Genomic DNA, 23,925 nt, shown 5'->3' with positions numbered 1-23,925 from the left:
ATTGGAGGTTGCAACCGGGAGACATTTTTGTTTTTACCATATCATGAACCGGGCTGAGTAATATGGCTCGATCTTATATAAAGCGAAATACATTTATTTATTCAAAAAACTAAGAAAGTGAGAAAAAATTTGAAAATCAAACCCTCTGAATCCCTACATTTAACATATTTAATGAATTTGATATTTGACTATAATTTTGATGGATTAATCAGCATTAATTTTAAAAATATCAAGTGTTAGCAAATTACAAAATTAAAGAAGTGCGTAGAATGTCAAATGTTTTAAATTTATCGTTATTTCTCAATTAATTGACCAAAACAGTAATCTTATCGCAGTTAATACGAAGCTATAGAAAGAAGGTCATTTGAAAGGCTGAAATTTCTCAAGATAACTTCGCTTATTTTCCTTCTGTATGTATATAGATAGAGACCCACTTTAGCCGCCTTCCTTAAGGTAGTAATTTTCATTGAAATAAAAGATTTTCAATATAAAAATAACTCTTGCTATGTCAAAACAAGGAAACAGATAGTCCTCCTATAAACCACATATGATTTCTCTCAGTTTCATATTCACAATCATAGCTGTTTCCAATTTCTATTCTGAGAAGAATATGAATTTCATCGAAATGACACTTGATACTCGGGTATAGCTAGCCCTTTTATGGATCTTTCTCCAACGACGATATGATCATGACGAAGTAAAATTTCCAGGATCACCAAGAGCCACTTTCCACAGCAGGTGCTGCCATGCTGGTGCTGGTGCTGGTGCTGGTGCTGGTGATACTCTGATTTTCCCAAGTGCCCTTCTAGGCAGTAAAGTCTTCATCGCTTGCCTTCTTTCACCTGCAGGATTCAACTTCTTGTAAACATGTAGATTGATGAATGAAAGAGCATATAAATATAGAACCAACAACATAAATCAATAAAGCCCATACAAACTGAATTCCATACCATCAAATCCGGCGCTGAGTTCAGCAGAAGTCGAGAGGCGTATAAGCATAGGAGTGACAATGGTGAGAAATGCCCAGAATGATAAGATCAAGACATAGGTTCTTCCATTCATTTGTCAACTGAAATATTTGGCGAAATTGAAGTACCAAATAGAGGATTTTATTATACAATAAATGGAAGTTAGAGAGACATTATCTTGCGTAGCTGGACGAGATTGAGAACCAATTATCATATTGCGTCAAACATTTCTAAATCACAATCATCAATTGATTAGCAGTATAATATGTGTATCGTCCATTCTCAAGCAAGTCAAGTAATATTTTACAATGCAAATTTGAAATGAGGGAGGTCGGTACTTGGAAGTTGTTACACCAATACCGTGTGAAGTATGATACATGAACTCATAAGATATATAATCTTGGTTTAATGAGCTGGTAAATTGTACAAAAGAAAACTTGAACAGCACGGTGAGCATGATACAAGAACTCATAAGATATATAATCTTGGTCCACGGTTTAAAAGTTCACCCATGGAGAATTGATGAGAAGATAAGTAACAGTAAGGAGCAATGTTCTTAAAAACTTAATTAAACTTTGCTTAATCGCATTTAAATTTGAAGCTTCCCTCAAACTCATTTCGGAAATTGGGAATAGTTTAACAAAAGAGCAATATTACAAACCCGCCAACTCATAACCAACTACTTTCAAGGGCATTATTGTAAAAAAAATCACAAATTCAAACATCATATAAAACTCGATACAAAATCAGAATACACACTATTAATGGACAATCTTCGCAAGGCAGGAACATTACAAATGCTTGCATTCTCTACGGCTTAGGCTTTAGAAAACGTGATATACGACGATAATAAATCTGGTTTGAACAATATCTAAAGACAGAGCATTGTAGGGACAAGAACTTATTGTTTCACTTTTAAAGACTAAATGCACAAAACAAAGTATTGTAGTGAAAAAACTTGTCATTTTACTTTTGACTATCATAAATAAAACAACATCTTCAAGATGCAGTACATCGTATATTTCTTCTGTGAGCTACATAGTTTACAAGATTCATTTCCAACAGGAAGGAATTAGCTTTCGACCTCAGCCTTTTCATGAGCTACTGGTACTTCCATCAAACTTCGTGCTAGCATACCTCTGCCAAATGTGTGCATGAAGAAAAGGAGGTCGTTATTTTCTGTTTTCAAGAGAACGAAGTAAAAGAGCAAAAAAGATACAAAAGAAAACAACAGGAAATTTTCAAGAATTTTTCAGGTGAAACAACAGTCGTCATCACCTGCTTCCCAATATTGAAAGGAAGATATCTGTGCTTGATCATGTGTGTAATTAGCCGCTTCGTGGTCAGGAAAAATAAGAAAACCCAGTAAAGAAACAAAATGGGCCAGAAAACAGGTACGTCGAATGCAGAGAAGAAGGTCATGAAAAAGGCCACACAAAACGCTTTTGTAATTGCGTACCTGAAATATGTAGATATAATAAAATGAAAGAGTAAATAATAGCTTCATAAGCCAAAAAAACAAAACAGTGGCACACGCGAAATTAGCACAAAGCTGAAATAAAATTAACCCACAAGTGACTATACAACTACGACAAGATATAGTTTTTCGCTATCTTCCTTGACACTGCTGGTGTAGATATTCTATAACTAAGAAAATCAAAGGTGCATCAAAGACAGTTTTCCTTTTCCTCATATTCTTTAGAGCCGCATTTTGTTCATTCTATGTGACCAAAAAGCTATTCATTCAACAAACATATAGTTTAAAATTTCAGCCGTTAACTAAGGCACCAAAATAAAAGTACAAGTCCAGTCAAGCCAAACATTAAGTATATGATGAAGCACTGTTATCGAACTTCTTGACTTGGCAGTATGCAATTTGCATGCAATGAAATATCAAAACCTCCTCCCCAGCACACAAATTTCAGTTTTACACAAATAAACTTTCTCAGTTAGATAAATCACAGCTTGCTATAATAAATCCAGTAGAATCGTACTCTAGATACTGAAAGATGGTACCAATTAAGAAAACTGCAAGGGAAAAAATAACTTGCTCATTAAATTCTCCTCAGAAATTGATAAGTGATCTGCATACTTGTATTTAGACTGTCAACTGAGCCATAAAGAATATGCAACACTTGAAACAAATAAAAAAATATTATCCTGAAGGGATTAACCCTATGCGTGTTTCTTTTTTTTTTTTTTGATAGAAAACTAATAGTTCAAACCCTATGCGTGTTTCTAAACATGCAACTACGAGAAATGGTCCATAATTATCTCACCAAAATTTGAATTCAGACAGTCGGCGGATGAAAGGCCTGAATTCAATAGAGTCCTTAGTTGGCGACGACGCTCCATCTAAAGCTTCTATTTCCGGATCAACTTTAGGAGACAGAAACCCGATCAATAAATTTAAGATGTAGATTCCTATACCATATGAGATGATATAAAAGCCCCGCACATAATAAACACGTAAGACATAGATTGCTGCAGCAGCAAGTGTTCCCAGCCACCTATAACCCATATGAGGAGCTGATCTATCCAAGTAATACTGAAATGCCTTTGAAAAATCATTCTTCCATTTTGCTAGTGGTGACATTTGAGACTCACCATCACCTCCAGTTGCCTCCATAATAATCAGGTCGTAGCCTGCTAGTAAATCCACAATAACATTTATTGTTGACATCTACTGCCCCGGGATCGTTAAACTGATGTAACAATTGGAACTTGAAATGCTGTCTCCACAAACATATCATCTTTGCACTAATAAATAAGTAAAAAATTATGTTCATTAAACATTTCGGGGTTCACAAGATGAGAAAATTCTTCGATTTGTACAGGACCGAAATCTAAATTAACATACATACAAAGAAACACTAAAGCACCATTCTTATGCGATAGTGGAGTGGGATAAGCAAAGCATTCATTCCTAAAAAACAAAGTCCAATAATTTTAGCAAAATTTAACAAACTATCTGTCTAGATTCCCGACCAGAATAAACTTAATCCCAATTGATTAAATCACTTCAAAGACTCCAATACCTAGCTATGCCCCTAAAACTAACTTGATCAACTTTAACACGCGGCTTACTGACAAATAAATTTTTTATCTCACTTTCCACCAGGCAATCGACTCCCTAAATTCCCATCATCAATTTGAATATCCAAACCAGTACCAAGAGGAAAGATAAACCCTAACCTACAGTCTTCCAAATTAACTAATTGGCACTAAAAATCATAAGTTAGTTTCAGTATGAAAAACAATATGCAATTAGCTAGTGAGGTGACAACATGTGACACATCAGGCAAAAATAAACAACAAGATACAGAGAAAATAATTCGAAACAACAACGGACCTTAAAACTTGGAGTTTCCAAATGAACAACCAAGAAACATGAGACGATCGTTGATTTTCTGCGACTTTAAGGTACATTCCTTTCTTGTTTGTAAATTGTAATACGGGAACCACTTTCCCAACCTCATTCCGGATTTGCCTCAAAACAATTTCACTTTAACCCTCGAAATTCTCTTTTTTCTCCAAATACGCCCCCACAATAGGTAAAACTACCTGTCAAATTTATCGATATACACAATAAAAAATAAGATATCATTTATCTGTCATAAAAAGTAAGAGTAGGTCTCATGTGAGACCGTCTCACGAATACTAATCTGTGAAACGGGTCAACCCACAATAAAAAGTAATACTATTAGCATAAAAAATTATATTTTTTCATGGATGACCCAAATAATAGATCCGTCTCACACATTCGACCCGTGAAACCGTCTCACACAAGTTTTTGCCAAAAAATAATACTCTTAGCATAAAAAATACTACCGTGAGATCGTCTCACACAAGTCTTTGACTTATAAATAAATTAGCTCGAAAAAATTATTAATAATGAGATATTTAAATTTTGTTAGAATGCTGAATAAGATTTTTTTTGAATTACATCTCTATAAAGACTCTACATTTCAAATGTTAAATATTTTTTAACCTTTTAGTATACAAAAATGTTCTCCTTATCGAACCGAACGAATGATGTATCAGCTCATTTCACTGCCATTTGATTCGATTCATATGACGATGATTGAATAAATATACATTTCATTTATTATTCAAATAGTTTATTAAGTATTATTGATTCGATTTATAAGACATGATTAAATAAATATATATTTCATTTATTATATTATAATAATTTATTAATCATTTTATTTTATTTGTTATTGTGTAGATGCAAATGATTTATAAATAATCATTTATCCTCTGGGGACATGGAAGTTTAATCAACGACCCTTTATCACAATTCTAGGTACAAAAATTGTGGTTGTATTATGGGCTCCAAATGGAATTTGTAAGCCCAAATTATTTTTGGGCCCAATCTGGTTCAGATTCGCTGACATTTAGTTAATTGTTTTCATGGGTAAGAGCATTGAATTGAACCAACTTCTTTTTTTTAAGGTATTTTCTTTTTTTAAAAAAAAATCAGAGACTTCGTATTATATAATAATTCTTTTTTAAATCTAAAATACTCTTTCACCGTAATATATATATATATATATATATATATATATATATATATATATATATATATATATATATATATATATTATATTTATTGAGTATAAATATAAAACTGTAGTATACATAATAAAATCATGTTTCATATTAAACTATTAACATGTATACACCCCACCGCAAGCAGACAATCGACAATTAATGAGAGGGTTGGTGTACTGAATTATTTGACCATAAATTATATAAAACATGATACGATTGTAATTCATATTTCACGTGTCGAAATAAATAAATTAAAAGTTTCATACAAGTTCGAGGAAATATTAGAATTAAAACACATTCATTGCACGAGTTGTTGTTTACTTAGATGAGATATCTCTACGTATGTTAATGAGGTTTAAAACACAATACTCCAAAACCGCGTACACAATTATCTATATTCAATCTCATATATGGGTTGGATTCGCGGAAAAAATAACAGACCTCGTATATAAGAATAAATGTCGATTATTTGATACACAACGAGTGTAGTATTTCCACGTTAGTGATCATATTAATATTAGTTAGTTCCAAGAAGTGAATTGTACATTACGAGATGGAATAAATTGGTGGACATTATAATTTATAAGCCAACTAGGCTAGCTGTACATTAATCAACTGAACCTGGTATGGTATGGGACATTGATGTGCCAATAATGCCATGAATAAAGACACTTTCTTTATTAAAGAAAAGGCTGGATGTCACTTCTTTTTTTTCTCTTTTTTTTTCCTTTTTTTTTTTAAAAAAAAATTATGTCCTTGTGTTTCAATATATCCATATCACAAACCTTTTTTGTAACTGTTTAGAATTACCTTTATATATGTTGGTTTTATTTTTTTCTCAACATAACATTCTATGCATAGACACTTTTGGGTTCATGTTTAAACAAATATTCATTTATTAACTTGATAAATACTTAAAAATTAATGTTTTTCCAATAAAAAACATTCATACGTGGCAGAAAAAAAAAACCCGCTCTGATACCTCTTGAAATGAAACAGACATAGAGAGCTATGAGGCCAGGACCGCTAGGTGAAATCTATGGAGCAGTTTTCTCTTCAGAAAATGCAAGATTATGATATAATAAGTTGACATGTAATATTCACTTTCTGATTGAGGGTTGATACCCATAATCACTACTTCACTAGTTAGATTGAGAGTAACTTGCCTTAGTTTTTTTATCCCGCTTATATCAATGAAAACATTAACTACTGTTTGGATAAATGAGACGCATAAATCACACTTTTTTCCCGATTTGTGATGTGATTGGTCATACTAAATCTAATTACAATTCATAATATTATGTTTGCTTCTTACTTCATTCTATTTTTGGGGATACGATGTAGTTTTGAGTCTTTTTTAAATTCGAATCGAATTGTCATATCTGATCAGTTTGTGGGAGGTTTTTTTTTTTGAATGATCAGGTATAATGCAAAATATTATGACATATATTTAAATTTATTGAAGAACAATAACAATAAATTTTTTTCAAATATAAAATATAATTCAAATTGTATAGAAATAAAACTCGATAAAACAATAATTAAAAACAAAATATTTATAGTAGAAACATAAATACTCTAACAAAATACAAGATTAATTTCAAAAGAGTGAGTCTCATGTGAGACCGTCTCACGGATCATAATCTGTGAGACGGGTCAAAATACCCATATTCACAATAAAAAATAGTACTCTTAGCATAAAAAGTAATACTCTTTTATGGGTGACCCAAATAAGAGATCCGTCTCACAAATAATACCCGTGAGACCGTCTCATATAAGTTTTTGCCTTTCAAAAATGTGTAAGAAGAAGATGGTTTTTTTTTTTTTTAGTACGAGGAAGAATTTGTGTCTAGATTTGAGATAAATTGGATGACATTTTCTTTGATTGATTTAGTTGTTTATATATTATCACGACTCTAAGTCAAATACTATGATAAACTGTTTAAGCAGGACGATTTGATTTGATTTGATTCTTAGAAGAAGAAAAATAAAAACTTTGTTATCTGTAACCAATAAATTTTTTCCGTCTTCTCTGACTTTGATGCTCTATTTAAAACAATAACAATAAATAATCACATATATACAAAACTAATTAATATTATACCACAAATGCAAGATTGAACATCATTTAATGTAATGGTATTTTTAGGTGAAACAAATTTGAATTTCAAGTTGTCTGTCCTACTCGTACTGATTTGGGACCCATAAAAATTATTATTATTATTATTATTATTATTATTATTATTATTATTATTCCATTTTAAAGCAATATGCCCTATCTATGTGGACCGTGGTCCCTTTCAAATTACAACACAACTTGTTATTTTCCTGTTTTTATTTTATTTTTAAGAAAAAAGTAAAAAGATATAATAATATATTGTTTTTTCGGGATATGTGAATAGTTATATTAAAATATTAATTTTAATTATTTCAAAATATGTGAAACTAGATTCGGAAAATAAAATAGTAGTGATTTTTCTTTCTAAAGAAGATAAAGTAATTTTTGAAAACGTAAAAAAAAGATGCATATCTTTCTTACAAGATTGCTGTGATTTAGGAAAATATTATATTTATATATTATTATTTTTATAATATACAACTTTTGATACACTACATATTCATAATATATATTTATATAAGCATCGATAAAATAACACTCACAAATCGACTATGATATTGAATATATGAATTTCATCGTAAATATACATAATAATTATACATCATATAAAAACTATATATCATACTAACTAAAAATTTGAAAAAAATAAATAAATAGTAAATCAAGTTATTAATGTCACAAAGTAGTGGTTTTCACGTGGCAGTCTATGATTGGGTAAAGATACCTACACTTTGCTACACTGAATTGGACCCACACACAGTTCATGAATGTTTTTCCTTTGCAGCAAACAAAAAGCTCGCAGAAGCGAGAACGAAGAAGAAAGTGAAGAACAGTGGGCATTTGAAGGATAAACGAAAAACCCCATCCTCGCCGACGGGAAATCGGAGCTTTTTCAACACCTCTTCGTTCCAATGGAGTCCCTCTCCAGGCCTCCTCACAGAAGAAAGCACAGCTCCTCCAACACGGCCGCCTTTGCGTCTTTCTCCATGAAAAACCCATACGACGACGTAGTGTTCTCCGGGGGTGGTACCAAGGCGAGGCTTCTTGGAGCTCAAGAGTACTCTGAGATTTTCACCGGTTCGTCTTCGTCGATTCCCATACTTGATCTTCCGGGTCTGGATGAAAGGGTCGTGTCGGGAGAATCTCGCAGTTCGAAGCTGGATTACTCCAACATTTTCGGAGGTTTGAGGGACGATGACGTGGCTCTTCCATATGAGGAGTTGTTTAATGGCGTGAAAAATCCCAAGCGCCCTGATGATGAACCAGGGTAAAATTTCCATTTTTCTAATTGTTCGATTTTGTACGAAGTTTTGGAACTGAAATTTTGTCTGAAATAAGGTTAGCATTTCACTTTTATTGTTCTAATACTAATATATTTTTGATCGTTTTGTTCAAAGGATACGATAGGTGATACATATCTCTAATTTTATCCGTGTTCAGGTTCTACTTTCCATGCTGTTGTTTGGTTTAGGAACTATCACATACTTTGAGAATCTCTCTCAAGCTTATTCCCTGTTTGACTAGAAACTATTAGTCTGTTAACACTAATGTTATTAAGGAAATTTCTTTGTGCTTGACTTTTTACCAGTCTATGCTGGCTTGTTGATGTTGGCTTCTGTTTGTGCGGATGCAAATTTAAATCTTTTTCAAAGCATTATTCATTTTTGTCTTTTTCTAAGCATGATTATCATGAAGGAACCACAATTTGAAGTTTATACATGCCTGTGGTTATTTGTCGTATGCGAGTTATGTTGAACGAGGCACTTTAATTCCTATCGGTGGGAAAAACTTAGTTCAAATTTCTCAAAAAGTTGTTCTGTTTCCTGAAGTGAAGTTTTTTAGTTGATAGATTCCAAATCTAGTAAAAGCATATATATAGTTGATAATGCTCGTTCAATAACATGTGGAGGCTATTCATTGAGTGCATTTCCTTCTCTTTAGGCAGTCGTTATATTGATGCCGTCATTTAACTGTTGGCTATGGTAAGGAAGGTAGGCAAAATGACTATTTATAGCATAGATTATATACATTCATTACATTTGGAGTTTTCTTATATATGAAGTGCCACAGGATAGCCTTTGTTAAATGGTTATTCAATGCAGCTAGTCTTGATTTTGATGTAATAACCTCTTTTGTCCATTCTCATTATGGAAAACTCGTAATAATGAAAAATAATACCGAACACTTGAGTCCTGCACGTGGCTTGTGTCCTGAAAGTTACATGTTAATAGTTCTTGCTTTGCATTCCCAATTATTTTGTGTATAAACTATGAAGTGGATTAAGTTCTTGGAGTTGTCTTTGTCTTATAAGAATCCGCTTCATTTAGCACCAATCTTATCCTTGGTGCGTGTCGAAGTTACTTGAATGCTGGCAAATTTGGCCTCAATTGATTTTAAGATAAATAAAAACAACATTTCCGGTTTTCTCGAGGATTTTTTTCAATTTGAGTTTATTTCAATTACTAAAATTCTCTAGTGTTTGTGCTCATTTGTAATTTTGGCAACTATATTACTTAAAAAAATCGCTAGGGTGAGAAGCAAGAGTCCGGATGAAGGAAAGGAGTCAGTTTTGGACTGATTCTTTCATAAATCTAAATCATGCTCATGTTGTGTCTTTCATACACAAAACACATGCGCATTTTGTTATTGTTTATGTTTTTTGTTTTATTAATTTTTCTTCTTCTATTATGTATACATGCTATTGACCTGATGATTGGTGTAATTTGTTTGGGGGGCCATTCCTATGTCCTTTACTGTATTTGGCTACAGTATTCTAGCAAATGCGAGGTTGCCTGTGCAAGAACCAGAGTCTCTACATTCTTCAGGAAAGGCCAAAAGGTCCTCTGGGGAGTCAGCTGATCAATCTGTTGATGGAGTGAAGCAGCAGTTTAACTTGTCTTTCAATAAGACAAATAAAATAAGTAACGATGTATCAAAGGGAAAAACTCACAGACCCCAACTCCACACTGTTCCTGGATTTGCATATTTTATCGATGGAATCCAACAGACGCAAAGGAAGGAAAATGATAGGCGTGTCCCTTTGCTGAAACGTGAAGTTAGTCGCACCTGGAGTTTCAGTTCTGATGTTAAAGCAATTAAAGGTAGAGGTGGATCTAGTTCAGATAACTCCCACACACTAGATAAGTCATGTATTGTACCTCCACCTTCAAGCCAGCCATGTAATATGAGAGAACTAAATGATTCAGAGGGATCAAGGATATCTAGTTTTCGAACCAAAGAAGATGCTTCTGGAAAGATAGGGACTGACTCTTTACCACTTTGATTGAGGAGGAAATAGATGAGAGTTCAGTTGCTGGTGTATCTGCAGCTGCCTTGAAGAAAGCCATTGAGCAGGCTCAAGAAAGTATTAGAATTGCCAAAATGATAATGGAAAGGAAAAAGGAAAGTATTCCAGATGGTTCTAAACCAAGTCCTAAGGTTCACTCGAAAGTTGAGGATAACGAAGAAAATAGGAAGGACATTGAGACGAAGAATTCTAAAGAGAAGAATGCTGCGAAAACTCATGAAAGATTAGATCCCATATTCCATGCATTCAAAGACCTAAATGGGAAAATTGATGCATTCCTTGGCCAGAGTGAGAAAATAAATGATCCTAGGAAGGCCGAGATGGAAAAGGTTAGAGTTAATATTGAAGCCGCTAAAGAGGGCAGTGGAGCATTCAATGGGGTGAGTAATATATTTGCTACGTCCTTCAGTCAAAATGAGGCACTTTGTGATGCGGAAAAGGATGTAATGGAAGAGCTTGGGTACAATGTTGACGCAGTTGAAGCACATGAAGGGGCGAGAAATTCTCCTGGATTAGAGGCTGAAGCTGACAGTAGGACCACAAACTCGGAATATGGTCAGGTGGTAGAAAATATTAACGTAGTTATGTTTAGGCATGACCTTACATCTTATCTTGAGGAGATGGGAACTGGCAAGGAAATATTGGAACAAAAAGATATGTCTGTTCATTACACTGAGGGACCTGAAAAGGCTGCCGAACTAGCAAAAAGTGTCATTAGTACTTCCCAAAGGACACAAAAGCTGGATAATATTGACGAGGCTTCAGAACAGGCAGAGCTAGATGTTGATCTGTCAAAAGAATCTGAAATTATTTCTGAAATGGTGGAAAGGTCTCTGGATAATAAGATTCAATGGAACAAGAAGATAATTGAAGAACGCGAGGAGATGGTTAATGCAGAGCACTTGAAGTTACCTGATTTGAAGTTTGATAATTTGATAAATGATCTGCCAAATATGGATGAGAAAGAAGCAATGGAACAAGAAGAGATAAAGAAGAAATCTTTTGAAAGTAAAGAGCATCTGAATGATGAAGCCTTGGCGGAACCAATCAACAAGAGGGAGCCTGAAGCCTTCCCTGAAATAGAAGAGGTTGTAGAGAAGCTAAATACAGTTCGTGAATCAGAAATAATTGAAGAGACACAAACCAATTTACATGGTGAAGGGGGGAAAAGGTTACGAGGTGCACTTGAACAAAATGAAATCGACGAGAGCCAGATGGAGACTTTTGAAGATGAAGTGGCTGAGGCCAAGCAATTGGAGGGAATTAATTATGCTGGATTTCAGAAGATTGAATCTTCTTGGGGAACCAAAGAAACAAATATTCTCGGAGGAGCAGAGACAGGTGAAGAAAATCAGGATAAACCTGTGTTTCAGGAGGCTGCTTGTGAAATAGATATTGAAGCAGTTGATTCAAAAAGTACTGAATCTAGCACCAGCTTTAGTGAGATTCACAATATTAATCCTTGCACCATCTCCAGCGAAACTCCGGAACCATGTGATATCGACCTCGATAACATAGTTGAAGAGAACAGTAGCGTAGCTGGAGTTGCTGAAATATCAATTGAGACAAAAAAGAAGGCGAAACAACCATTATACCTGGAGGACAATGATATCCTCCAGATGGACAGCTTACATCGAAGTGCCTCTGAAGACAATTTTACCAGTAGCAATCTGCACTATGCCTTTGAAGATCTTTCTTTAGATTGCAAAAATGAAAGTTTTGTTACAAGGAACACCGATAATGAAGAAAAACTGTCTATGGACAAGGATATATCCGAAACTACTGATGGTATTCACAATACTGCTCAAGAAGCTGTTGATAAATTCAACGTGCAAAATTCACCTGAGGTCAATTATTCTGATTGTAGAACAGCAGAATGTGACCTCACTGATGTGAGAATGGTTTCAGAACAAACTTCAGAGAGTGTCGGACGATCTGAATCAACATCCAGTCTTGAAAATATGGATGGCCTTTCTGTTGACGAATCTGAAATATGTGCAGAAAACACAAAGAGTGAAACCTCAGATGAGGAAGAAGTTAAGGATGATCTTAAAATTGCTTCTGAGAAAATAACTCATGTTCAAAGTGAAGGGGTATACTCGGAGGAACAATGCGAAGCGGAAAACTTTAATTTACATGTTGAAACTGAAGAGACAGAGAAATCTACGGAAGATGAAAAAACAATAGAAACAGATGAAATTCTGGAGAAGATTAATGAGAACAGTGAAACCTCTGACGTGGAACATAATTGTGCCAAAGAAAATGTGATGAATTTCGATAAAGAAGATCAGCAACAAAGAATTGAAGCCATCAAGAAGGGAAGAGCTCGGGAAAAAGATAGAATAGCTGCAGAAAGAGCCATGCGCGAAGCTCGTGAGAGGGCATTTGCTGAAGCACAAGTAAGGGCAGAAAGGGCTGCTGTGGAGAGAGCAGCAGCTGAAGCTCGACAAAGGTTCATGGCAGAGGCGCAGGAGAAGCTGGAGAAGGCATCCACAGCGACAAAACTACCATCTGATAAGGCCTCCACAGAAGCCAAACTTCGGTCAGAACGCGCTGCAGTAGAAAGAGCCACTGCAGAGGCCCGTGAACGTGCTCTAGAGAAAGCAATGTCCTTGAAAACTTCCACAGAAGGAAGAGAGCATACTGACAAATCTACCGAGAAATCAAGAAATAATGGACTGAAGCATAGCTTTTCCTCCTCAGTGAGTATCTTTATCTTTGTATTGGTTGCCAAATAAAACCTTTAGCTAGTGTACCAGAAGAATAATTGTTTCAATTTTCCTACAGGACCTGGAGAAAGTTGATGGAACTAGTAATGAATCAGCAAAGAGAAGCAAAGCAAGATTAGAGAGGCATCAGAGGATAATGGAGAGAGCGGTATGAATCTTACTAGTTATGTTGGATTTGGGAATATTATCACAAGAACTAAACATGTTTTATTATATTTTATGCCGAAATTTTTCTAGGCCAAAGCCCTTGCCGAGAAGAACATGCGTGATCTTCTTGCCCAGAAAGAACAGGCAGAGAGAAATGTAACATATCTTCTTATATATTTGTTGTGGTGATGCAGAATAGATTTCTAGTTGTCCTGTTAATATCTTTATTTTACTGCAGAGATTAGCAGAATCTCTTGATGCGGATATTAAGAGATGGGTCTCAGGAAAGGAGGGAAACCTGCGTGCACTGCTTTCCACCCTGCAATACGTATGTGCAAACCACCTGTGCACCCCTGCCCTTTTTATCCCAAATGATTGTTAGTGATATAGTGGAATTTTAGACTTCAAGAAGTATGTAACATGCTCAAATGCAATGCCATAGAGTCTGCGTAATCGTTTTCATTCATTTGCTACTATCCAAATTGTTCGCTATTTAAAGGACTGAAGATGAAAGTTATACAGCATGGAAACATCCTGAGAAGGATGATTCCTGAACCACGTTATTCTTTTGTGATTTATCGTTGCTCTTTACAAAGCACAGATCTTGTTTCCAACCTAATTAGCTATTTTATGTATTCATCTGCAGATCCTTGGGGCAAACAGTGGTTGGCAACCTATCTCCCTGACGGAGATCATAACAACTCCTGCTGTAAAGAAAGCTTACAGGAAGGCAACTCTGTATGTACATCCTGACAAACTGCAGCAACGAGGAGCTAGCATTCAGCAAAAGTACATATGTGAAAAGGTTTTTGATCTTCTCAAGGTACATTGATTGTTACCCTTGAAATTATTAGGCTTGCAACTGTTGTAGGCTTCTGCCATCATCAATACTGGTGTGCAGTTCTTGCTAACATTACTGGGGTTTTATTGGCATGATAGTGACGAGAACATCATGTATATAGTCATAACTTAATGGCATGGTGCTAGGTTGTGGAGTACGAAGTAAATAAGATTTAGCGACAGCTGCTCTTGGCTGTTGGCACAAAGTATATATTGATTTGATCAAGGAACGATTCTTTTTTAAATGGAAGTTGGTCTGGTTCAGTGATTGAGCTACGTCGTATGTACAATTTGGTATCACGTTCTGTAGGCTTTCATTAGAAGTTCAAGTATCGGAAATGGGAAAAAAAGCCATTAGCAACGCAAGCGAAATCTAAATGACTGGTCATTGATGGCATGAAGTTATCAGTCTCCTTTTCCTGTATCTATTATTTGTTGCATTTCATGTTTCTTGTTTCGTGACACACTTAACTCACATATGCCTTGTTTGTTGTGTATCAACCTCAGGCTGCGTGGAGCAGGTTCAACTCAGAGGAGAGGTGAATGAAGACGCAGTAGCGATCCTCGGAACTTGTAGCCTTGTATTAATTTTACATTTATTCATTTGATTTGATTGATCTCTGTAGCACGAAACAGAAGAAAATAGTGATGGTTTCTTTTGGTGAATAGCCTGGTGTTCTTGTTCGTGCATGGATTTTATAATAGGGTCGCTCATACTTGGTCAGTTGAGCATGTTGATTTTTCACAACCCAATAAGCGAATAAGATGAGCTACATACTACAGTAGATGAGTGGTTGTCTGTCAAAAACATTTATGAAATGAAAATAATTTGGAAGGCGATTCTAGAAATAAAATGAAAATTTTTTACTACATAGAAATTGATTTTTTACTTGGTGTAAAACCTTTAGTGTAGGGTCGAATTAACCGTATCACATGTGTTTAACAAAAGCTTATAAGCTCTACAATTTACACTGCCTCTAGTTTCTACTTTTGTTTTGTATTTTTTTTACCAAAGACTCTACTTTCTACTTTCTACTTCTACTTTCTACATGCATAAGTGAAGCGTAAAGTCCAAGTGGTTAAAGATGAGCCCTTGGTTACATAAACTGATCCATTTGGAACTGGATTCAGCCTGGAGATTTTAAGACCACTAGAATATAATATAATAATGGCCATGGATTAATCTTTTCTTTTTAATGACCGTCTCTCTATAGCCATCGAAGAGACGAGAACATGGCTCTTTACCTGTCCAACACTTTCCTCAGTAAAAACCTCTCCCCTTCTCTACTTTCCCTCAACGACAAAGTAGAATCCGAAAAACCCATCTTGTAAATAATCTTCCCTTTTTCTGTATTTTTCGGAAGTTTCTTAATTTTTTTGGCTGATTTGTGCAGGTAAAACGAGTTGTGGGCAGAGATGACATGCGGTGTAGCTGCAGGAAGAAGGATATACACCCGCAATTCCATGAAGATTCGAAGGTGTACTGTAATGGTGAACTCGTGATGACTACCGGTGGAACCAAGAAAGAATACGTGGTTGATGTGTGGTCTGGGAACCACCCCTTTTATCTAGGAAGCCGAGCGCAGCTTCTTGTTGATGCTGATCAGGTTGAAAAATTCCGCAAGAAATTTAGTGGGCTGTCGCAGATTATGGAGATTCCTGTGCTCAAGGGAGAGATTATTCTTCCTCCTAAGAAGAAGTCTGGAAAAGGAAAAAAGAAGTAGCCCCCATAGTTTAGTTTGCTTTTGCGGTTGAATTTATCAAGTTTTTGTTTTGGATATGAAATGCGATAATCTGGCGAATTGTTACAATGAATTGTTTGATTTTAATGAAATGTGAAAGGGTTTGGGTTTTTTGAATGTGTCATTGGTCTTTGCTTGATTCTTGATTCGGTGGAATGGGTCTAAAAATAGAAATTTTGCTTCTTGGAGTGAGCTTATGGATGTGGACTGATCTAGGCTAAAGTTTATTGGATGTAGAGTTTCTTTCTGGTTCGTTCTTAAGCTGATTTATGGCCATTGGAGTTATTCGGCTGTAGTATAAAATCTAACGAGTTGCTTCGACTATTTGTCGTGCAGTGATATTGTGAAGAAGTTGAAATGTGCAGGATTTGGATGCTGTGATCTCTCAATTCTTGAAAATCGATAACATCATCTACTCTTAACTTTTGTAAATTTTTTTTTTCTCACTTTTTCCAGATGCATCAAGTTTATCCAACAAATGTCAAATCATGTTTCCATTGTCCTAAGTTATATTTTCTTAAGCGAACTGATGTCGTTCTTCAGTTGGTAAGTGTGAGATTTTCCAAACACAAGATGTTATTCGTAAATCTTGGCAACATGGAGACAGAAGGAACCGTTGCTTGCGGTGAGGCTTCAAGAAGAGGACTTCCCGTTGCACGGCCAGCCAGCTTGTCTTGAAACTCTTGCTGGCAGTCAAGATAATTTTTTGCAATTGAATTTGATCTTATAGGACCATTCTCAATCTTGTGAAGATCTCCATCGATACTTCTTATGAAGAATTGTGGTGTTCTGCAACTCTTTCTGAAATTATCGTGGGAACCATTTGGAAAAACTAGTACGATGGGTACAAACCTACCACCCTTCAAAGGATGTGGGAGTTTTCTCACAAATTATTATTTCACAGTAATGGGATTCAATCATTTCATATCAACATGAAGCTACCGATTAAAAGAGACCATCCCTTTTGTCGAATGGAACTTTAAATAGGGATGTCTTAGAACTCCTGGTAATCATGGTGTGAAATCTTTCATGTCGAATCTCGATTCTAAAAGAAAATAACTCCAGGATTATACATGTAAGTACAGAGGATGAAGCACCCTTCTTTGTCTGTAGACATTTATTTCATCATAGCATACAAGTACATACATGTCGCTCGTTGTTAAGTCAGTAGCATGGCTTAACAGTTAAAATAGCAGAAGCATGCAAATCCTGGGAACTGTGCGTGACAAGCGCCATGAAGTGCATGCTCCCAATTCCTGCACTGCCTATTACAGTTGTTGGAGCTCCCGCAGAATCCCGACCATGTTTTGCTACGCCTTTCGCAAGTTCTTGAATCCACCACTGCCGATTCTGCATCAAAAGAGAAACAAGGTAACTGGTAGAGAAGAGAGGTAAGATTTGTAGTTCGCTGAAAATAGCCACAAATATATAATTAAATTCAGCAAATATAGGTCTCTCCTCTATGCTTCTGAAAAACACAGTGCTTACCATTCAGGAGTATGACGAATAAGAGAAGGAAAAAGACGACTGCGACAGTGGAACGTCGACGGAGAAGTGATGCAGCCATTTCTTGTTTCTTTTGAAGCTCAAGAAAGAGCAGGGCTTGTGGTGCATGAAGAAGTGGTTTAGAACCTCAAATATAGAGTGAATTTATGCGACCAAAGAAACATGAAAATTGTTTCCTTATCACAAATATTGATGATAAACGCCAATTCCCATCGCGAATTTCGATGTGTTTGGGATGGATAAATTCAAACCACGTTCGTCATAAAATTTTGGCACTATGTACTCTAGTTCAACAATTTCCAGCAATTTTGTTTTAGATGTGTGCCGGATTACGTCGAGCCCAACAATTCGTGTATGTATATTTGATTAGCTCTTCACATTGTGGATTACGGAAACATACTCTTCTCTTTCAACGTACTAATTTGGTATATCTAATATTTATTGTCCAATTTAATAAAGTATTTCTTGTAAAATCTCATAATATATACGGTTTATGCCATAATAATAATAATAAGATCCATTTTGATTGTATCAATTATCATATACAACGTACGTATCATATATCCATACGAGCTATTCATATTAATGCAACAATAACACGATAATATATACTGGCATGTGTTACCAAAGTATTCACCTAAATATTCCTAGTAACATTAATTGTTGCAGAAGATTTGAAACTGGAATATAAGTAAAGGGATGCTGCTGTAGAAGAAAAAATCAAACTATTTATATCTACTATTTGAATAGATTTCTGTTCAAATATAACAAGTAGTTGACTCCAACAAACAAAACTTTCAGACATTAGAAAGAAGTCATCACAGGTGAACCATAGTGGAGCATTATAGCCCATCTTCTTCGAGGAATCATCTCAGACCAATGAAACGGCAACGAGAATTCGCATTTTAGATCATATATCGTCCTTCGCTCAGCTAGTATAATTGCACAACCACAATTTAGAAAACATTTTTCCATATCATTCACTTAGTTTGCAACCGCGTATGTAAGGATGGTCGAGTTTTATATACCTTGTCCAATATGATTTATATCTAGTCATCGCCAATTCTAGCCACGGTTTCATGTTCCCGTTATAATGTACAACAGCTGCATTCTCGATATCTGACCGGTCAATGCTTGGATTGTAACCTAAACCGAGCACATGCCAAGACTTTTCAAGTGGATGTGTAAGCCCATAAAAAGTAATCAGACCGGGAGGCAGCGTCCCAAGCTTCCATAGTAACCTATCTTCGTTCAAGTTCTGCCATTTGTGGTATATACCCGTTATATCCTTCCTCTTCCACTCTTTGAGATCGAAAACGTTCATTCCATAAGCCCACCCACAAGAGTTTGGATCGAAGTGTTTAGAGATGAGAGGGTTTGAAAAGTTCAGATATTTATCGAACCGGTGAAAGCTCTCACCACAGGTTTCCACTGCACCATTCACTTTGCCCTGGAGATCTACATCCCATAATCTAGTCAAGTCTTTCCGAACAACAATATCATCATCGAGAAAAAGGATTTTATCCAACTTGGGGTAAATCTGTGGGAGATAAAACCTGAGGTGGTTAAGCATAGAAAGATACTTTGGGTTTCTGTACTTTAGGTTAGAACCTCCAGCAGAGTGAGCTGCCTTGAAGTAGAATTCTTTCATACCAGCAGATTCCAATTGACGTAGAACAGGACAATAGGATGAGTTGAGCCACTTGAATTCATCGACATTTTCAACGTGTATGGTAGCTTTACTAGGAGGGTTCAGAAGAAACCACATACTCATTGCTCCAAAGTTCAGCTTATCAGAAACAACATGAAAAACATGTTTTGCAGGATCCTGAAACTCATACAAGCACCAGGAGGCAGCGTTCAGCAATCGAAATCATGGTTATGAATGCGCATAAGCAGACACATATATAAAGGTACGAGTGTGTATGCCTCTATGAATATATGATGGTAGTACAAATATCTCAGCAGTAGGGAAAGAAGTTTAACGTCATCGGGAGGAGGGATAAAACTATAATTTTATTTATGTGTATAATATAATAATATATAAAAGAATATATAAGTTCATAAGGGACAAGCAAGCCCCTTTTCCTCTGCTACCAACTGATACAAATTGATATTTGTAGGTATATGTCCGTATAATAAGTCATATTCCAGGGATAAAAAGTATGAACTATGACATGGACACCTTGTGTCCATGGTGAATATATCACATCACAGCATCATAAAGAGAGTAAATTTGACATAGAAAAATATATAAAATCATAAATCTGGCAAATGAACAACAGAAGTTGGAGATATATCCGAGAAGAGATACGTCGGAGTAGAAAAATGGTAGTATCATAGAATCAATGAAGTAAATGATTACATATTTAGAACTTATCCACATCAATTATTCAGTTGAGAAAGAAGGTATGAAACAAGAAAGTGTAACATTGAATCGTGTTACCATGATTGAATTAAAGGAAAACAGCAGGAGAAAGAAGGTCCACACCTTAGCATTCATAATGGTGGAGTTCACAACTACTGAAGCAGCAAGAACATTATCCGAAAAGAGGGCATAGTGGTAGAGATTTGGATCTTCCAGATTTTCACTTCGGGGGAACTTCCTTTTCTCTGGTGGAAGGAGGTGGTAATCTATTGTCAGGCGCAACGATAAACAGTGAAGTCCATTTGGAATTGTCTTAGCAGCAAGCTGGCTAAGGAAGTCGCTTTGCCTCTTAAGACTGTGGACTTGCTCATCTGCAGAATGGAGCATGGCTCTTAGCTTCCCAGTTACTAACTTGCAGTCATACAATTGCTCCCTAGCTTTGGACAACACTTGGCCCATTGCTTTCATTTTTTCAAGTGCACTGTAAAATGAATTGTACAAGCGCAAAAGATTAAACTAAGGATACACATAGATTAACGACACACCATCCTTTACCTTTGCTGCAGATCAGTATCAGTAGTTGCCTCTCCTAAGGAACGTTGGCTTTCCTTAAGTCGGGCCTGTAGCTCATGTGCCAAGTCAAGCTTGTCTTTCATCCTTGCAAGACTTACATAAACTGTTGCCATTATCATTTGATCCCGCATCAAGCGTACAACTGAATCAGAATTTTCATTTTCATATTCTTTCCTCCATACACTATATTTTCCTAACACTGCCGAATCAACCGACTTAGATCGTTCAATTGCTGCATTTTCAAGCTTTACAGTCACTTCATAATCTTGATTCAACAAATCAGCAGCTCGTTTTTCACGCCTTTTTTCTCTCAATTGCTGCAGTGTGAAGATATGGAAAATAAAACAAAATAACACAAGCAAAGTCACAGAATATTGTAGAAGGACACAGATTAATTCGTAACCAGAAAAAGATTTTCATTAGAACAAGCAGAAGTAAAAGTAATATTGTTATATTATATAATCTTGCTGCTTACTCTTCTGGCCAGTATAGCAGCAGTCTCGAAAACCCTAGAATTATTAGCTGCACAAAACAAATTAACTTTCTAACTATTTCATACAGCATATCAATAAAACAACTAATGCATCAATAGAATTTCTGGAAAGATATTACTATTTGCAGAAAATTCCTGCTTACCTCCAGACTTTTGCTGTTGTATTTCTGAAGCTACTTCAATGGACTTAAAATCACACAAATTAACCCAAAAGAAAGAGTGACTTAGCATTTTCATAAAATACAAGATGTGTACAGCAACAGAAGGTAAAGCAATTAGAGCCATATAATCATCCTACCTCTACAGAAGTGGAATAATTCTGTCTCGTAATTTCTTGCCATGATGTAGACAAATTGTTCTTTCTAAAGAAATCCACACTTAAAGGCCCCAAATCATCTGTGCTAGCTTTAATGACATCAATTACCTACATGTTCAAATTATTGTAGGTTACAGATAACAATACCTGAAAAAGCACATTTCTTAACATTTCAGAAGGTGTAGTTAAAAACTTGCCTCTTTTGACAATAATGACTTAAGATGTTGCAATGCCAGTCTCACTCTCCAGTTTAGTTCCTGTAGCAAGAAGCACTTTCCATTAATCTAGAGAATACATTTAACACTACAATTCAATTGAAGCATAAGCCAAAGAGGGACACCTGTCCATGAGAACCGATAGAAAAATCATTTTGATCTGCAAAACATAGACAAATCAGTTTCATCCAACTGTAAAACAGGAAGAATAAATTCAAATCAATTAGCCTGCCATAAAGGGCGTAGAAGCATCAACAGACACAAAGCGGTCGGATACATCAAAATAAATTCAACTGACTCATAGCACCTAAACTGGGGTGGAGATCAAATCAATTAGCCCGCAAGTGTTGTTTAAAAGGCCTTTTCTACCAGGACAATGAAATCACATAAGACTTTGCCAATACCATATATTCAGTAAACTGAACGTTTAGCAGCCCATAAGGTGAAGCCAGGTCTTACTTTTTAGATGTGGAGAAAAATAAGAATTAAAAACCCTAGGGTGTAAATTAAAACCCTGATTTTGTTTCTTTTCTGAAAATTTTTATCTTCACAAGCTTTTTGTTAAATAATTATATTTTATTAGATTATTATCTCAGAGTCTTGATATTATTTTTTTAATGATTAAAATTTAAAAGAAAATTTAAATTCAACACGGTAATCTTAACCAGGATCATAGGGAAGCGGAGTTTTGTTCCAGCTCAACCTTCTATTAGACTACAAGCGACAGCTTTACAAAGTGTACCATCCTAGATTGGTCTAATCAGTCACATGAACAGTAAACTGAACAAAGCTAATCAGTCACATGAACAGTAAACTGAACAAAGCAATGTCGCCTCTCAACCCTGTCTTTTCCAGACGCTAACAAACAGAATCTACCCCAGCAACTTTTTAAAATTTTCCTCCCCAAATTCAACTCACAAAAGAGCAAGATGGCCCAACTTTTCACTCCGAGGTTAGCTAGAATATCGATAAGACTGTTCACCAGGAATTTTTCTAAATAGCACATCTAAGGGGGATTCATTCCGTACTTATTTATCACTCGTTCCTGAACCAAAGTCCGGTTTCTTGAATGCATTTACGCAGTAAAACTTATTGTAAAAAGATCAAGAAAAGCTTGATCACTGATTCACTATCCGTATTTTTCTCTACCCATTTTCAGTAACTAATTCACGTAGAAGTTCAATTCTTGAGGAAGAAACAAGACTAACAAACAAAATTTCACGTGACTTTCATCAAATTACATAATCTTAGACTAATTATTGCTGATCCCCACCCAAACCCGCACACCTTAAAACCCATTTAAAATAAAACCACAATAGCGAAAGAATGGTTCTTCAAACGAAAACTGACCAGTCGAGGAGGCGGTAAAGAGGCCACGGCCTACGACAAGAACAGAGAAAACGAGGAGTAAGATGAAAATAACGAAAGCAACGGGGCAGCGAGATCCAGTACTCCTACTCCTTTGGATTCCCTCACCAAATAACCCCCTCTTAGTAGCCATGCCCTGTCATAAACCTTCAAGATTCAACCATAGCGCACATTCAGAAACTTGGAAGCAATGCACTAGGAAAATGGTAATGCCAACAAAAATTTGTGTGCTACAGAGAAAATTCGGATGATTGATCAGGCTTGTTGAAGGATTTGTTAATTATTGCGTGTGAATAGATTGACAAGGATCGATAAAGTTTTAACAACTCGAAAATTTCCAAGCGGCCCTCCGATTGTTGTATATTTCGTTTCTTAGTAATGACTAATGTGATGACTTGTAAATTGATTTTTATTTTTTTCCATTTCCATATACAAATATAATTGTTACAATTCTCAAATTTAAAAATTATTTATGTTTTATTATCAATACTTCTATACTATATTATTAAGTTTGAGACACTTATAATAACTAATTTTTAGTGTCATTGTCTGTTTTAATAATTATATATATATATATATATATATTAAGTATTTAAATTTTAATACAAGTTACATGTAGTTCAGCAGATAGAGTCTTTATTTTCTAATCATCAAATTGTAGATTCAAGTCCTACTTA

General features: G+C 35.4%; 5 protein-coding genes across 7 annotated transcripts; 2 read left to right on the top strand and 3 right to left on the bottom strand.

The window, feature by feature from the left end:
• Nucleotides 1-1,143: 1,143 nt before the first annotated feature.
• Nucleotides 1,144-4,493, bottom strand: LOC140840801 (protein RER1B-like). Of its 3 annotated transcripts, none has more exons than XM_073207969.1 (4): nucleotides 4,321-4,493; nucleotides 3,248-3,614; nucleotides 2,247-2,427; nucleotides 1,144-2,107 (listed from the first exon to the last, which is right to left on the bottom strand). In XM_073207969.1, exons 2-4 carry the CDS (start codon nucleotides 3,595-3,597, stop codon nucleotides 2,063-2,065), a joined length of 576 nt encoding a protein of 191 aa, XP_073064070.1. In that variant the 5' UTR covers nucleotides 3,598-3,614; nucleotides 4,321-4,493; the 3' UTR covers nucleotides 1,144-2,062. The 3 variants fall into 3 exon arrangements, with proteins under 3 accessions (XP_073064070.1, XP_073064077.1, XP_073064067.1); XM_073207976.1 differs by having other exon boundaries at nucleotides 3,248-3,617; nucleotides 4,321-4,477; XM_073207966.1 differs by having other exon boundaries at nucleotides 3,248-3,728; nucleotides 4,321-4,473.
• A 3,915-nt stretch (nucleotides 4,494-8,408) lies between these two features.
• Nucleotides 8,409-15,335, top strand: LOC140840789 (uncharacterized). The gene is given in 8 exon segments (XM_073207956.1): nucleotides 8,409-8,911; nucleotides 10,414-10,927; nucleotides 10,930-13,653; nucleotides 13,739-13,828; nucleotides 13,918-13,983; nucleotides 14,066-14,155; nucleotides 14,474-14,650; nucleotides 15,175-15,335. Coding segments are annotated over 8 exon segments (4,053 nt in total). The 5' UTR covers nucleotides 8,409-8,555; the 3' UTR covers nucleotides 15,211-15,335.
• Nucleotides 15,336-15,822: 487 nt separating this feature from the next.
• Nucleotides 15,823-16,520, top strand: LOC140840814 (large ribosomal subunit protein bL31c-like). The gene is made up of 2 exons (XM_073207981.1): nucleotides 15,823-15,972; nucleotides 16,062-16,520. The coding sequence occupies exons 1-2, from the start codon at nucleotides 15,901-15,903 to the stop codon at nucleotides 16,389-16,391; spliced, it is 402 nt and encodes a 133-aa protein (XP_073064082.1). The 5' UTR covers nucleotides 15,823-15,900; the 3' UTR covers nucleotides 16,392-16,520.
• On the bottom strand, nucleotides 16,456-18,548 carry LOC140840818 (defensin-like protein 1). Its single transcript, XM_073207986.1, has 3 exons — nucleotides 18,465-18,548; nucleotides 17,898-18,319; nucleotides 16,456-17,759 (listed from the first exon to the last, which is right to left on the bottom strand). Exons 2-3 carry the CDS (start codon nucleotides 17,974-17,976, stop codon nucleotides 17,587-17,589), a joined length of 252 nt encoding a protein of 83 aa, XP_073064087.1. The 5' UTR covers nucleotides 17,977-18,319; nucleotides 18,465-18,548; the 3' UTR covers nucleotides 16,456-17,586.
• Nucleotides 18,549-18,601: 53 nt separating this feature from the next.
• Nucleotides 18,602-23,613, bottom strand: LOC140840796 (polygalacturonate 4-alpha-galacturonosyltransferase-like). Its single transcript, XM_073207961.1, has 9 exons — nucleotides 23,231-23,613; nucleotides 22,006-22,040; nucleotides 21,863-21,922; nucleotides 21,648-21,773; nucleotides 21,493-21,535; nucleotides 21,332-21,378; nucleotides 20,839-21,173; nucleotides 20,407-20,764; nucleotides 18,602-19,743 (listed from the first exon to the last, which is right to left on the bottom strand). Exons 1-9 carry the CDS (start codon nucleotides 23,379-23,381, stop codon nucleotides 18,892-18,894), a joined length of 2,007 nt encoding a protein of 668 aa, XP_073064062.1. The 5' UTR covers nucleotides 23,382-23,613; the 3' UTR covers nucleotides 18,602-18,891.
• Nucleotides 23,614-23,925: the final 312 nt, after the last annotated feature.

Source organism: Primulina eburnea, chromosome 1 (assembly GCF_022965805.1).
Source record: "Primulina eburnea isolate SZY01 chromosome 1, ASM2296580v1, whole genome shotgun sequence".
NCBI classification, from domain to species: Eukaryota; Viridiplantae; Streptophyta; class Magnoliopsida; order Lamiales; family Gesneriaceae; genus Primulina; species Primulina eburnea.
The sequence above is the reverse complement of the archived record's forward strand: the minus strand, read 5'-3'. Positions and strand labels throughout refer to the sequence as shown.

Bases quoted from the DNA above. Each gene is read 5' to 3' on its own strand.
- LOC140840796 (XM_073207961.1), bottom strand. From the start codon at position 23,381: ATGGCTACTAAGAGGGGGTTATTTGGTGAGGGAATCCAAAGGAGTAGG. The intron at 20,765-20,838 runs GTAAAGGATGGT...TTCATTTTACAG, and splicing joins GATACTGATCTGCAGCAAAG to TGCACTTGAAAAAATGAAAG. The intron at 19,744-20,406 runs GTGTGGACCTTC...TATGAGTTTCAG, and splicing joins CCACCATTATGAATGCTAAG to GATCCTGCAAAACATGTTTT.
- LOC140840818 (XM_073207986.1), bottom strand. From the start codon at position 17,976: ATGGCTGCATCACTTCTCCGTCGACGTTCCACTGTCGCAGTCGTCTTT. The intron at 17,760-17,897 runs GTAAGCACTGTG...CTTTTGATGCAG, and splicing joins ATTCGTCATACTCCTGAATG to AATCGGCAGTGGTGGATTCA.
- LOC140840814 (XM_073207981.1), top strand. From the start codon at position 15,901: ATGGCTCTTTACCTGTCCAACACTTTCCTCAGTAAAAACCTCTCCCCT. The intron at 15,973-16,061 runs GTAGAATCCGAA...TGATTTGTGCAG, and splicing joins TACTTTCCCTCAACGACAAA to GTAAAACGAGTTGTGGGCAG.
- LOC140840801 (XM_073207966.1), bottom strand. From the start codon at position 3,651: ATGTCAACAATAAATGTTATTGTGGATTTACTAGCAGGCTACGACCTG. The intron at 2,428-3,247 runs GTGAGATAATTA...TACATATTTCAG, and splicing joins CTGTCTGAATTCAAATTTTG to GTACGCAATTACAAAAGCGT. The intron at 2,108-2,246 runs GTGATGACGACT...CACATTTGGCAG, and splicing joins CTTTCAATATTGGGAAGCAG to AGGTATGCTAGCACGAAGTT.